Source organism: Rattus rattus, chromosome 1, assembly GCF_011064425.1.
Source record: "Rattus rattus isolate New Zealand chromosome 1, Rrattus_CSIRO_v1, whole genome shotgun sequence".
NCBI lineage: Eukaryota > Metazoa > Chordata > Mammalia > Rodentia > Muridae > Rattus > Rattus rattus.
Genome location: NC_046154.1, coordinates 271,729,344 through 271,744,273, shown reverse-complemented (window position 1 = coordinate 271,744,273; position 14,930 = coordinate 271,729,344). Strand labels below are relative to the sequence as shown.

The following is a 14,930-nucleotide window of genomic DNA, read 5'->3' as shown; positions in this document are numbered from 1 at the left end:
TACATCTCGACGGGTTGGCCTGATCCCAACCTTATTCTTCTAAACTAAAATCCTGGCGGGTACTTATCCTGGAACCCTCACATCTCAAGCGCGGATTTCCAACAGCTTCTACGGCAGGCCCAAAACATCCCGCCTCCTTCCACAGAATGTCCTATCAACGCTCCCGTAGCGATGACCGACAGTCTCCCAGGAGCCAATAAGCTCCGTTCTTTTGAAGAAACCCGCCCAGGCGTTGTGTCGTCAGTGGGCACCAAGCCTGGCGCTTCCGCGAAGCCGGGCGGCGGGTACTTGCGTTGAAATCTGATTGTGAGTGGCCCCACCTTAAAGGGGAGGGAACCGAGGGGGAACCCGAGCCCTTTAAGACTAAGCGGGCTGAGGCCTGCCCCTTTAAGGGCGGGGCGTCCGACGGCAGAATCTGAGCCCCAGATTACCTTGAGTTTCCGTCACGGGCAGCGAGGCGCAGCTCCTAGGCTGGGTCCGGGTGCTTGGCGGGGGGCGGCGGCGGCCTCATCCCCGCTCGTCCTCCCCGGGCCCGGAGACACCCCCGCCCCAGTCATGCTGAGCAGAGTATGGAAGCAGCTGACTACGAAGTGCTATCCGTGCGAGAGCAGCTGTTCCACGATAGGGTCCGCGAGTGCATCGTGAGTCCGGGACCTGGGCGGGAAGGGGCCGGGCCGATGTGGGAGGGGCGCGGGCGGCGGTAGAGACGGGAAGTCTCTACCCGGCCTCCGGAGCACCTCGACCCCTGAGAGCGCCCGGGCCGGGATGGTGACCTCCTAAGTCGGATCGGCTGGGTCCCTGAGCTGTAAACAAAGCCGCCGGGTTTCCGTTCCTCGGCCGCTCGCCCCTCCCCCCGCCCCTTCTACTCCACCCCCGTGGGCGTTCCTGGCGGTGGGTCCTCTGGTGTGGGGCGTCTGATCTCTCGAAAAGGATGGATTTGCTTCGGGACTAGTTGGTGTGCTTGTTCCCCTTAAAAGTAGATGAAAGGCAACTATGGCTGATGTTGGAATGAAGGGAGACCGGGTCACATTGAGCAGTTAGCTAGGGAAGTGCGGTGGTGGCGCGAGGGGCGAGGGAAGAGTGGGGTCTTCCCACTAAGGAAGAAAGTAATCCTGTCCGAGATGGGTTGCAAGAAGTGGAGATGGAAAAAAGAAATTAAAAAAAAAAAAAAAAAAAAAAGAAGTGGAGATGGAGGAACACCGAGGTTTCCCCGCCTGTTTTCTCACCCCTTTAGTAGTGGTTGTTTTCATTCCTTCTGTGATTGAATCCTGGGCCTCTGGCGTGCAGCATGCCAAACACAAGCCAATACAATGACACACACCCCGCACCACTTCCGGATAATTTGTTTGACTCTCTGAAAGGCTGCGTTTCCAGCTTTCCAGCCATTCGAGGAGTTCTCGCACGTGTGTGTGTGTGTGTGTGTGTGTGTGTGTGTGTGTGTGTGTTTTGATCCTGAGTGCTTCTAGCCTGTGTTTGTCACTCCCTCAACATAACCTAGAATTGCAGCTGAACCTTCCACACAGCAGCATATTACTCTAGGGTGGGAGCACCCAGTGGGACTTAGGGAAATGTATTTTCCTTGGTCCTGCTATTTCTTTTTTTTTTTTTTTTTTTTTTAAGATTTATTTATCTATTATATATAAGTACACCGTAGCTGTCTTCAGATACACCAGAAGAGGGCATAGGATCTCCTTACAGATGGTTGTGAGCCACCATGTGATTGCTGGGAATTGAACTCATGACCTCTGGAAGAGCAGTTGGGTGCTCTTAACCGCTGAGCCATCTCTCCAGCCCCGGTCCTGCTATTTCTTTCACAGAGCTCTGCACATACTAAATGAGAAGAGAAGGGTTTAGAGGAATGGCTCTTGCCCAGATGAAGTCATCCTTCATTTTTCTCAGACTGAGTTTTAGGCTACCCCTTGGCATGCTTTGACTGAGGAAAGGGTAGAGAGAAACAGGATATACCTAGGTCTGCCTTTATCAATGAGTGTGTGGCTCCAAGGTTAAGAATCCAGTGGCGTCCCTTATGTGTTCCTTGGGAGAGGTACACATTGGGGATTGGGCATATCATGGACACACATCCAGACCTCATAAGATATTGACAACCTGGGAGGAATGAGCCCTCAGAAACTGCTCCATGCATGTTTCTGCCTCTTAAGCCATTGGCGTAGGACATCAGCTCCAGCCAAGGGCAGGTGAAACTTTCTAGTGCCTCCTGCGTGTGGCTCCCATCTTGAAACTAGAGAACAGCCTAGGAGGTGGTGGTGCGTGCCTTCAGTTCCAGCACTCAGGAGGCACAGGCACGTGGATCTCTGAGTTCGAAGCCAGCCTGATATACAGAAGTTCCAAGACAGCCAGGGCTAACAAGGAAACCCTATCTTGAAAAACCAGAGAGAGAGAGACAGACAGACAGACAGATAGACAGACTACCTACCTTCTTGGCTATTACATAAGTTCAAGATGGAAAGGGGCAGAACAGTCTGCTGTAAAAAATTCAGCTTAGTGGCTCCGTATACGGGGATTCCCTAAGGCAAAAGGTACCACTTTATACTACACGCAGGACTTTCTTGGTCTCCTCCTTGTCCCTTTACAGATTTCTTCTGGGGTCACTTTATCTTGGAGACTAGAAGACACACGAGATGGACCTTGTCTGTGCTTATCTCTTCTCTTCCCCCCCCCCAATGTGGCGTAGTATAGAGATGTAGTGCTTAGTACTAATTATCTCTCCCAAGTTCTGTCCTGTCCTTTGGAGGTCTGACCACTCAAGGCCCAGACGTCAGAAATTACTTGTGGTAGGGCCTCAGAATTGACTACTTTTTAAAATTTATTTATTTTAAGTATACGCATATACTGGTGCTGTCTTCAGACACACCAGAAGGGGGCATCAGACCTCATTACTGGTTGGGAGCCACCGTGTGGTTGCTGGGATGGAATTTGAACTCAGGACCTCTGGGAGAGCAGTCGGTGGTCTTAACCACTGAGCCATCTCTCCAGCTTGAATTGTCTACTTTTTTCTTTTCTTTTCTTTTCTTTTCTTTTTTTTGGAGCTGGGGACCGAACCCAGGGCCTTGCGCTTGCTAGGCAAGCGCTCTACCACTGAGCTAAATCCCCAACCCCGAATTGTCTACTTGTAAAGTGACAGATTACCAGCTCTGGAAACGATGGGCCTGACCAAAGCCGCCTCCTGAGCTGAATGGATGGGCTCTAGTTTGAAGTAGAAGTTCTGATTTACCCTACAGATGTGATTCTTACGTAGTAGTGCCTGGAGCCTACTTTCTCATGATAGCAACTGCAGTTGGGAAAGAGCACATGCCAAGACAGCATAGACATCTTTTCCTCAAGCCTGTTACTTTCCCAGAATGTTCTCAAAGTCAGTCAGTCTGTCTCTTTCCTTCTAAGGCTTGATTTAGGCTGTGGGGTATGTGTGTACGTGCATATGTGTTATTTCTACAGTTTCTCTGTTACCCTCAAGGTGTGCTTGAAGCTCAGTACAAGGGCTGGTTTGGCATTGTTTTCCCAGGGATGACCTTTGTTTGGTCCTTAAGCCCTCCCTCCTCTCCTCCCCCTGTGGCTTAACTAGAGGGAAGGAAGGCACTGGTGAGACCTGTAGAACCCCACGAAGGCCCTCAAGGCTGAGGAGTGTGCTAGCGGATATAGAACTTCTCATTCCAGATTGCTTTTTGCCACAGATCTCAATACTTCTGTTTGCAACACTCTACATCCTCTGCCACATCTTCCTGACCCGCTTCAAGAAGCCTGCTGAGTTCACCACAGGTACTCTGACTTCCCTACTCTCAGCCAGAGTCCTGGTTGCCATGGGGCTGGCCTCAGAGGAGAGTGTGCAGTGCCTGCTGGGAAAGGACAGGTGACTGCTGGGCCACTATGCAACCTCTGCCTCTTCAGCCCCTGTTGTTGACTACAGAGCCAGGGGCTGGTAGGTAGGCAGCCTCGGTGGGACATCTCCAAGCTTCAGGCTTCCGTGCCTACATGGCTCTTATTTCTTTCTCTTCTTACTCTTTGTTCTTAGTTTATGTGTCTGTGTTTTTAAGTTAGAGAGTAAACTAATGTTTTATTGTGGATTTTTCAAAATCAAGTACCGCTCTCTTGGTTTTATTTTACTGACAACATTTCATGTACCCCTGGCTGGCCTCAAGCCCTTTATGTAGCTAAGGATGACCTTGAATTCCTGTCTCTGCCTCCCAAATCCTGGTCTCCTGGTGTGTGCTGCCACGTTCCTGTCCGAGTAGGTTTTCCCTTTTTTCCCTCTGTGTAGTCGAGTCTTCCTGGAACTCAGTCTGTAGACCAGGCTGGCCTTGAGCTCACAGAGATTCATCTGCCTCCGCCCCCCAAATTCTGTGATTAAAGGCATGTACCACTACCACGGGCACCCATTTAGCCTCTCCAATCCTGTTTCTTCCTACAAAATGTTGGCTCATTTCTAGCACTCTCCTACTGGGACCCAACGCTTCCCAAGGTTTGGTAATGGGAGTCTTTCTCTGTGTAGAGCCTAAGTATTCTCAGACTGTGGCTTTTCGTCCCGTACATCTGTGATGGAGACAGAAAACACAGTTTCAGAGTCAAACCTGCTCAGACCTCCAGCCAAGCTGTCTCCATTAGTACCCTTCCCTTGGGGACCTCTCTCTGGGAATCCCCCTTTCCCCCTAGCATTTATTTCGCCTCACCCAGCCCTTCTTGTGAACAACCTCACAGATTCAATCTGTTTATTCTGCCTGAGCCCATATAAGGAGGAACCTGTTTTGACAGTGATGGTGGGGAGGAGGGAGAGGAGCAGGAATTTGGGGTCTGTGTTCTGTGTGATGATCCAGGACCCCTGATCATTACACTGCTACCTTGTTCAGAGAACAGGTTGTGAGGTCTGCAGTGTAAGATCTGCCAGAGCCTTTTGTTGAGCACTGGATACGGAGGGGGCAGGGGACATGTTATAATACCTTTGGTCCCAGAGCTGCCCTCTGATGTCTTGCTGCTCCCCTTCCTGTTTGTCTCTTGCAGGGGATGATGAAGACGCCACAGTTAACAAGATTGCGTGAGTGTCGCTACCCTCAGGCCTGACATACTCCAGTGACTTAGGAGCTGGGATCTAGAGTCCCCTAGAGGCGTCCAATAGAGGGAGTCTCTACTTCCACCCTGTTTCTGCCATCTTCCGGCTTAACCTCATCCCAGGGATGCCCAGAAAAGCTGCCCTTCCTGTCTCCCTGGTTAGGCCAGGAGCTTCTAGGAGCTTCACCATCAGGATGTCGGCTAGGGCCTGAGTCATCAGGAAACGGCTTCAGCTTGGCTTCACCTCCCAACTGTCAGCGTGGGTGGGAATGGAAGGGGGAGACAAGCAAATGGAAACAGGACAGGGTTTGGCGAAGATCAGCCCCACAACCCTGAGGACACCCTGAGGGCAAAACTGGGTCTTAGAAGGGACTTTGTTATAGGCACTGCCTGGTCAGTAGCAGCACCTGCAGAGGAGTGAGGAGGTGCCCTCCCTGCGCTGGCAGGCTAGACGCCATTGGTCTCCTTTCGTGAATTCGTTTCCAGCTGGTGCAGCCCTCGGCACAGGCAGTATCTGTGAGGTTGGGTTTTAGCCGGCCTTTATCCTGTGCGCTAATGCCTTCTTAAAGGGCACACATACCATATGGAGTGGCTGAGCTCTTATCCAAAGAGGTGAGCTCAGAACCTGGATCCCTCGGCGGAGAAGAGGGGCCACCTCTTGCTTTGTTAGCATTACCATGGAGCTCTGTAGGATGTATGGGGAGGATCACAGTCCTGGGATAGCCCAGACAAGTGACACGTGACAAGTGACAAGGTACCCATGAATGCCTGAGCTGTGCCCATCTTGTGTGCCAAGGCTGCCCTGTAGGTGAGGACCAACCTGGGATGGCAATAGGCAAAGCCCAGATGGATAACTCCTTCCCATGGCTACAGCTGGTTCTAAAAGCCCGGGGTGCCCTCAGGAAAGAAATGGCTTCTCGGTCAGCAGGGACAGTGAGTGCTGGGCTGACAGGCCCTCTTCCCCTTTCAGGCTGGAGCTGTGCACTTTTACCCTGGCAGTCGCCCTGGGCGCTGTCTTACTCTTGCCCTTCTCCATCATCAGCAATGAGGTGCTACTCTCACTGCCACGCAACTACTACATCCAGTGGCTCAATGGCTCCCTCATCCATGGTATGTGGCTGGACCAGAGCGTGGGCTAGGGAGTAGGGCAGGGAATTAGGAGGCACGGCAGCCTTGGGCTCATCGATCATGTCCCCCACCTGTTGATCGGCCCCTCAGTGACCAGCTCTGCTTTTCCTTCTTGGCTCTAGGTCTTTGGAACCTCGTTTTCCTGTTCTCCAATCTGTCCCTCGTCTTCCTTATGCCCTTTGCATATTTCTTCACAGAGTCTGAAGGCTTTGCTGGCTCCAGAAAGGTGAGTGAGGGAAGTGTTGGTCAACCCGAGCTGGAGGCAGAACTCTGTTCTGGGAACTGGCATCAGCAGATAGTTCGTAGCCTTCAGTCGGAGTTAAGGGCTGGAACAAGGAGTCCAGGCTGTAGTAACATGGAAGTCAGTGTGGGCCCCGTCCTTTGTAGAACCAGTGAGAGTTAAAGTTGAGACAGAGCTCTCTCAGCAGGAGAGTTAATATCTTACTGTGGTAGCTGCTACTGGAAGCCATTGTGCCAAAGGTGAGAGGAAGCGTAGGAATTCGGGCTTGTTCCACTGCCTTCTGCTTCCCTGCTGATCCTTGCATTGAGCAGACTAACCCGGACGTGAAAGAGCAGAGAGCTCTCGTGCTGCAGACATGGGACCATGGGACCATGTCCTCCGAACAGAGGGTGAATTGAAGGTGTCTGGGGATGGGTTTATAAGTGAAGAGAGAGAAGCACCCCTGTCTGCTGAATCCTGGGTCCCCAAGCCCGGCATAGCTCTGGTGTCTCCTTCCTTCCTGATGTACCCCTCTGCTTTACCCATTTCTTCCTATTGTAGGGTGTCCTGGGCCGGGTCTACGAGACAGTGGTGATGTTGATACTCCTCACTCTGCTTGTGCTGGGCATGGTGTGGGTGGCATCAGCCATTGTAGACAATGACAAGGCCAGCAGGGAGTCACTCTATGGTGAGAATTAAACTGCATGTCACTGATTTAAAGAAAGTCTTGGCTCACACGGCTTCAGAGGTTCCAGGCTGTGTTCAATGCAGCTCTGGTCCGGGGCTGTGATGAAGTGGAAGGAACCTCAAGTGCCACCAGGCTCACGAGGCCGTGAGTGGCCAGTGCTCCAGCTCATGAGGCCATGAGTGGCCAGTGTTCCAGCTCTGGTCACCCCAAAGCACGGCTCTGCACGTTGCAGTGCTGACCAAACCTTTAACAGTCATGCTGTGGGCTTTTTTTTTTTTTTTTTTTTTCGGAGCTGGGGATTGAACCCAGGGCCTTTCGCTTGCTAGGCAAGCGCTCTACCACTGAGCCAAATCCCCAACTCCCATGCTGTGGGTTTTCGTTTGGTCGTTTGCTTTATGAGAGGCAGGATTTCTCTGTGTAGCCCTGGAAGTCCTGGAACTTACTTTGTAGGCCAGGCCGGCCTCAAACTCAGAGATCCCTCTGCTTCTGCCTCTTGACTATTGGGATTAAAAGTATGTGACACCCCTTCCTGGTCAAACATTCAAGGTTTTTTTTTTTTTTTTTTTTTTTTTTTTTTTTTTTTCGAGCTGGGGACCAACCCAGGGCCTTATGCTTGCAGGCAAGCGTTCTACCACTGAGCTAAATCCCCCACCCCAAACATTCAAGTTTTGCAAGACCATTTTATATCTAAACCAAAACAGAGCTCCGGTTTTTTCCTCTTTTTTAAAGACTTAATTTTTTTTTTTTTAAAGATTTACTTATTTTATTTATGTGAGTATACTGTCACTGTCTTCAGACACACCAGAAGAGGGCATCAGACCCCACTACAGATGGTTGTGAGCCACCACGTGGTTGCTGGGATTTGAACTCAGGACCTCTGGAAGAGCAGTCAGTGCTCTTAACCGCTAAGCCATCTCTCCAGCCCCTAAAGACTTACTTTTATGTGTATGTGTGTGTCCCTGTCTGTCTGTCTGTCTGTGTGTCTGTGAACCACATCTATGCAGTGCCAACAGAAAACAGAAGAGGTCATTGGATCCTCTGGGACTGGAGTTAGATGGTTGTGAGCTGGCTTGAGGGTGCTGCTGAACCTGGGTCCTCTGAAGAGCAGCCAGCCATCTTAACCACTGAGCCACCCTCTCCCCTCATCATACCTCCTCTTAAGACTGACTCTTTAGAACGTATCTTGTGATCTGAGCTCAGGAGACTAAGTCAGGGTAACTGCCATGAGTTCGTAGGTTTGTATAGTGAGTTTGAGGCCGTCCAGGGCTATAGAGAAAGATGCTGTCTTAAAAACAAAGGGAAGAGGGCTGAAGAGATGACAGCGGTTGAGAGTGGTGGCTGCTGCTTCAGGGGACCTGGGTTCAGTTTCCTGCACTCAGGTGGCATCTCACAGCTGTATGTAACTCCAGTTCCAGGGGCTCGATCCACTGCACCAGGCACGTATGTGGTTCACGTATCTGTAAAGACAAAGACAAAAATACTGGCTCTTCAGTTAGCCGTGTGCATTTAATCCGCTGTAGCCTCTTCAAGTGGAAAAGGCTGTCACCACTTGTGTAGGCTAAAGGTCCAAACTGACACTGTACACATCCAACATACAGAGGTACCCCTTGGATCTAAAAGTTAGATAATCAGCTAGGCATGGTAGCATACAATTTTAATCCCAGCATTCAGGAAGCGTATCTCTGAGTTCCAGGCTAGCCAGGGAGCTACCATTGAGGCCTGTTTTAAATAGTAGATAGATGGCAGTCCACTGTAAGGCCCAGGCTGCCCTTGAAATCTTTCCACCTCACCGTCCTGCTTCTCCTGGGGTCACAGGTATATGCCAGCATACCTGTGTATGAATTAGAATTGAGAATTTCATCTTACTATCTGCCTTGCTTGATGAAGGAGAGGGTCTGGCTGCACTTAGCCCATCCCCTGGATCAGGTGGCAGCTGTCCTTTTCTATAAATGAGGATCCTTGGTTTATCCCCACATGTGCTGCTTGACTATAGGTGTCTGACATGTGTCCTTGTCTAGACCCTGAGCCCTGTCACCTCGTAGTACTCAGATGTGAGCAAGACGAGCTGACATGCCTTTTGTTGTCCCTAGACTTCTGGGAGTACTACCTCCCCTATCTCTACTCCTGTATCTCCTTCCTCGGAGTCCTGCTGCTTCTGGGTGAGTGTCGGAATCTGGGAGAGAAAGAGGGCATCCTGGGCTACAGTCAGGGTGGAAGGAGAAGGGTTGGAGGAGGGTTGGAGAGGGAATGAAAGGTCTGACGTCTGACTGACCAGCTCTTGTGTGTCCAGTGTGCACTCCACTAGGTCTCGCCCGCATGTTCTCCGTCACTGGGAAGTTGCTGGTCAAGCCCCGGGTATGTAGTGCTCCTTGCCTCTTGTGTGCCTACATCTGAGGCTGAACCATGAAGTGGACCTGCAGTGGCGGTGTGCACAACTTGCAGAAGGCCACACCCTTGCTTGGCTTCTATGCCCCCGCCCCCCAATCATCAGGAGCTGGTCAGAACACAAGGAATTGGAAGGGATAGGACAAAAATGCTGGACACAGGGTGGTGCAGAGGAGTTAGAGGGAGCACTGAGACTGTGGGAGAACTGCTAGGATCAGGGAGCCTCTGACAGCCCCTTCCTGTCCGCTGCCCTCAGCTACTGGAAGACCTGGAAGAACAGCTGAACTGCTCAGCCTTTGAGGAGGCAGCTCTGACTCGAAGAATCTGCAGTGAGTCTAAATCCCGCTTGCTTGGGTGGTGGCCTGGCCTTGGCAAGCCTGAGCACTGGAGGGAAGTTTGTCCTCTGCCCTAGATCCCACCTCCTGCTGGCTGCCGCTGGACATGGAGCTGCTGCATAGACAGGTCCTGGCTCTGCAGGCGCAGAGGGTCCTCCTGGGTACGTGGCCTGGTAGTTTACCCAAGGGGAGTAGTTCCTTGTTCCAAGTACTTACTAACAACCTCCCACCCCTGCACAGAAAAGCGGCGGAAGGCGTCAGCCTGGCAGCGGAACCTGGGCTACCCTCTGGCCATGCTGTGCTTGCTGGTGCTGACGGTGGGTTTGCCAGCCCTGGTGGGGAGGGAGTAAGTGGATGTATCCATGGGGAGGACAGAGATGCATGTTGACATGATGGTCATCAGTCAGAGAAGTAGCCACTGAGAGGGCCAATTTTATATGCTGCCCTGTGCTAAGCCCACTTTGTGGGCAAGGAAATACAACTGACTTGTTCCAAACCGCACAGTCACTGGGAAGGTATACAGATTTCCTTGGAGCGAGAGTAAATCAGGGCTTCAGGAATAATCTAAGAGGAAAAGGTACCTTTTCCTAGGTCATCTCACATGTAGGGGAGGGGGTGTGCTGGAGAGTGACCCAGACTTTGCACTCTGAGCAAGTGCTCAGCAGAGTGACCCCTCCCCATCCCTATAGGTGCGTGTTCTTTGTAGTCAGGCTTCCGCAGTGGACCATTGCAAGCAGCTCCTAGAGAAGCATCCTCAGAGGGGGCTGCAATGCTGGCAGCAGCCGGAGGGAGGCAAGCAAACTGAAAGTGCCAAGTTAGAGAGCTCGTGCTCGTGGGGCAGGCAGGGCAGGCAGGGCAGGCAGGGCAGGGGTGATGGGAGCTGGTGACCTTGCTGCACACAGGGCCTGTCTGTGCTCATTGTGGCTGTCCACATCCTGGAGCTGCTCATTGACGAGGCTGCCATGCCACGGGGCATGCAGGTAAGGGCTCTCGGGCTCTCTAACTCTGACATAATTCTGAAAGGGTGGGGAGGCTGGATAGTGTCTCCTGCTATTATCCTACCTGAAGCTGGTAGGTTGCCCCGGGTTCTAGGCCAGAATGATCTACATCGTTAAAGATCCTCCAATTTGTACTACAGCTTAAAGGGGGAGGTTGGAGAGAGAAAGAGGCAGAATCAGGACAGAGGAGAGGCTGGGTGGCCCTGGTGTTCCCGGTGTGGATGTCCCTCACTAATGCCACCCCACCCCACAGGATGCTGCCCTGGGCCAGGTCTCCTTCTCCAAACTGGGGTCCTTTGGTGCCATCATCCAGGTCGTGCTGATCTTGTATCCTTCTGGAAATTCCTGTGCCCTCTGCCTACTAAACCTACCTCCTGGAACTCTTCGTAGACCCCTGGGGAGCACTGGGGGACGGGGAGAGTGCCAGGGAGGGCACAAGTCGTCATCTAACTTGGGTTCAGAGAGAAGGAAATACTTGGTCTTGAGGACTGGGGAGATAACTCAGTCGGTTACGTACAGACAGACAGATCCTGGTGGCTTTTTCAAGAGTCCTTCTAGCCAAACTTCAGGGTTGAAATACTCTCTCAAAACATAGTAAGGCAGGGGCCGGTAGGATGGTCCAGCAAACCGAGGGAAGACTCAGCCATTCGAAGTGCCTGATGCTCTTTCCGGAGAGCTTGGGTTCATTTCACAGCACCCAGGTCAAGTGGCTCACTGCTATCTGTAACTCCAGCTCTAGGACCCGACTATCCTGATCTTTGCAGGCATCACATTCTCATGCCCACGACTAGATTTATATCTTCTTTTTTTTTTTTTTTTTTAAAGATTTATTTATTTAATGTATATATGAGTACACTGTAGCTGTCTTCAGACACACCAGAAGAGGGCATCGGATCCCATTACAGATGGTTGTGAGCCACCATGTGGTTGCTGGGAATTGAACTCAGGACCTCTGGAAAAGCAGTCGGTGCTCTTAACCGCTGAGCCATCTCTCCAGCCCCGATTTATATCTTCTTAAATAACTCACTGTTATGTGCATTGGTGTCTTGCCTGTATGTGTGTTGGAACCCCTGAAGCTGGAATTACAGTTTTGAGCTGAGATTTGAACTCAGGACCTCTGGGAGAGCAGCTAGTGCTCTAACTGCTGAGCCATCTCTCCAGCCCTAGGAAGTATTGTTTTAAAAAGACAGTTGGGGGGTTGGGAATTTAGCTCAGTGGTAGAGCACTTGCCTAGCAAGCGCAAGGCCCTGGGTTCGGTCCCCAGCTCCGAAAAAAAGAAAAAAAAGAAAAAAAAAAAAAAAAGACAGTTGGTTCAGTGGGTAAAAGTGTCTGCTATGGAAGAAGCCTGACAGCCTGAGTCCCATCCCTGGGAACTCAGAGTGGTGTGAGAGAACTGACCCCTGAAGCTGTGTGTGCATGTGTGTGTGTGTGCGTGCGTGTGTGTGTGTGTGTGTGCGTGTGTGTGCGCGTGCAGTAGCGTGCATGTACACAGGCACACAACATAATAGTAGGTAATATGGAGAATGATAGAAGACACCCAGCCTTGACCTGTGGCCTCTGCGTACACATGTGTACACCACACAGAAAGCCTTGATCCTGAAAAGGTCTGAGAGAGGCAGTCAATACTTCTTAGAAGCTGACAAGTTCTTCCCTAACCTGGTGGCAGTTATCTGATGGTGTCCTCGGTAGTGGGCTTCTACAGCTCTCCACTCTTCGGAAGCCTGAGGCCCAGATGGCATGACACATCTATGACACAGGTAACTAGCCAGGGGAGGCAGAAGTACTGGGTGCTGGCAGCTTTTCTACATTTGGTTGGGTCCCCCACTCCAGACAGGGCTTCTCTCTAATAGCCCTGACTGTAAAGAACTCTTAGAGATCCTCCTGTCTCTGCCTTCCAAATACTGGGATTAAAGGCAGGACCACTGCACCCAGCAGTGCCGACAGACCTTGCTACCTTTTCCTCTTCTCTGCTCTCATCCAGATAATTGGGAACTGTGTCTGTCTCCTGGTCCTCAGCTCAGCACTTCCTGTCTTTTCTCGAACCCTTGGTGAGTAGTGAAGAGGAGGTGGCAGACAATCTGTGCTTAGTAGGGGTTTCAGGCTCAGCTACATAGGGAAACCCTGTAACGAAAGAAAACGGCCCAGGTCTTACTTACCATCCTGTCTGAGCCTCCATAGTGCTGGGAACTACCTCTTTAATAACCTTTTAATTTTTAAGATTACATTATTTTATGTGTGGGTGGGAAGTGTATCAGAGGATAACTTGCAGGAGTTGGTCTTGTCTTGTACCATGTGGGGAATTGAACTCAGGTCACCGCTTGGCAGCAGCCATCTACCGTGATCCGTCTCTTGGTCCAGTTTTGTAACTTGGATTAGGAATGTTCAACACGTGATTTCTCCTGAATGCCATAGGGATTTGGAGGAGGTTGGGCTTACTGGCCCACTAATTATCCCCAGTGGATGCAGTAGGGATGCATATTTAAATGGGGTTCAGGCCTATGACTTGAGAGCGTCGTGATGGGGTTTAGAAGGAGCTAGGCACAGTGGCTTGCACTTACAGTCCTGGGAAGCTGGCAGCAAAAGAATGACAAGTTGTTCGTCACCCTCAGCTACATAGTCTAGGTAGGAGACTGTCTCAGAGGTGGGTGGTTAATAGCCCCTGTCACAGGCTTGCATGATGCATAGGCCTTCATTGTCATCGCCCATTGTTTTCTCTGTTTACATTGAGAGACAGGTCTAGAGCATGTCAGGAACTTGCCTGTGTCATTCGGCTGTCTAGAAGTGGAACTGGGATAGGAAGCAGTACGATGCCTGTGCACTCTACTGTGCACTAGTGGAAACTTAGTGGCCAACTCTAGCTTCCTAGTCAGGAACCACTTATACTCCTGGGAGCCTAGAGATGCCTGAGGCTAGAGGCAGCCCCGCTGAAGGAAAAGATACAAGTCTCTGGGAGGAGGAACAGCTGTGACCTGAGCTCCTGATGTGTTCAGGAGTCCTGATCTGGCCTTGGCGTGGGCTTGTAAGGCATGCATGGCAGGTGCTAGCTTGCAGGTGTGATGTTTGGTCGTGGCCACTAGGAGGCAGCAGAAAGTTGGGCTCCTTTGAGGAGAGGGCTTGGGGGATTCCCACTTCTGATTGCAGACTCTACTTCAGGGCTAACACGCTTTGACCTGCTGGGTGACTTTGGACGCTTCAACTGGCTAGGCAATTTCTACATCGTGTTCCTCTACAATGCAGCCTTTGCTGGCCTCACCACACTCTGTCTGGTGAAGACCTTCACTGCAGCTGTGAGGGCAGAGCTGATCCGAGCCTTTGGTAAGGAGTGGAGCAGGGGTGGCCCAGCCTTTGGTAAGGAGTGGAGCAGGGGTGGCCCAGCCTTTGGTAAGGAGTGGAGCAGGGGTGGCCCAGCAGGGAAGAGGATGTGCTACCTGTTTCTGCCTTACCCATCTCACCCACCCATTGCTCTATCCTGTCACCTCCCTATGAGGAGCTGACCTGTGTCCTCTTCTCACTTCCTACGTCTCTTCCAGGGCTGGACAGACTGCCGCTGCCTGTCTCTGGTTTCCCCCGAGGTTCTAGGAAGAAGCAGCATCAATGACCTCCAGCTGGGGGTTGAGAAGGAGAAAACTAGGCACTGCCTAGGCCTGGAGGAGAGCCCTAGGTGGCTGGACCTCAGGACCTGGAATCTGAGAGGGTGGGTGACAGAGGGGATGGACCATCTGCACTGTTGCTTAATCTGAGCCAGAGTTTGGGACCTGGCCCGGCCTCCTGCCTTTCCAGATGTAGCTGTGGCCTGAGTGTTGGAGCTCGGGGCTTGCTTTAGTTCCTGGTCCCAGATACGTTTACACATCTATCTGCCTCAATCCTGCTCCAGGCCATGCCTGAAGCCATGTTTACATGATTTGACGTGCAATAGGGTGGGTGGGAGTCGGGGGGGCTGGCCAGGGGTGGGTTCTGGACACAGGTTGTCTGCCTTGCCTCTGGCCCAGGAGAGCCGAAGCACTGTGCTGTCCTGTGGAGGGAGGGCGTGGACCACTGGAGAGACCAAGGGTGCGGGGAGGAGGCTGCACCCATGAGCAATAAAGTTGATCCCAGGGTTTTCTTCGTTCTTTTGTAAA

General features: G+C 51.7%; 1 protein-coding gene and 1 long non-coding RNA gene across 3 annotated transcripts in view; one reads left to right on the top strand and one right to left on the bottom strand.

Annotated features, from left to right (window-relative positions):
- Nucleotides 1–505, bottom strand: part of LOC116884934 — a 22,610-nt gene extending 22,105 nt beyond the window's left edge. Inside the window, exon 1 of the long non-coding RNA XR_004385908.1 lies at nucleotides 432–505. This is a non-coding gene — a long non-coding RNA (uncharacterized LOC116884934). The remainder of the gene's footprint in view (nucleotides 1–431) is intronic.
- Nucleotides 447–14,930, top strand: Lmbr1l (limb development membrane protein 1 like). Of its 2 annotated transcripts, XM_032886127.1 has the most exons (17): nucleotides 447–641; nucleotides 3,690–3,774; nucleotides 5,011–5,044; nucleotides 6,029–6,168; nucleotides 6,309–6,412; nucleotides 6,968–7,094; nucleotides 9,185–9,253; nucleotides 9,385–9,449; nucleotides 9,736–9,808; nucleotides 9,892–9,975; nucleotides 10,055–10,131; nucleotides 10,717–10,794; nucleotides 11,066–11,139; nucleotides 12,479–12,569; nucleotides 12,794–12,860; nucleotides 13,966–14,127; nucleotides 14,343–14,930. In XM_032886127.1, exons 1-17 carry the CDS (start codon nucleotides 570–572, stop codon nucleotides 14,408–14,410), a joined length of 1,470 nt encoding a protein of 489 aa, XP_032742018.1. In that variant the 5' UTR covers nucleotides 447–569; the 3' UTR covers nucleotides 14,411–14,930. The 2 variants fall into 2 exon arrangements, with proteins under 2 accessions (XP_032742018.1, XP_032742015.1); XM_032886124.1 differs by lacking the exon at nucleotides 14,343–14,930 and having other exon boundaries at nucleotides 13,966–14,336.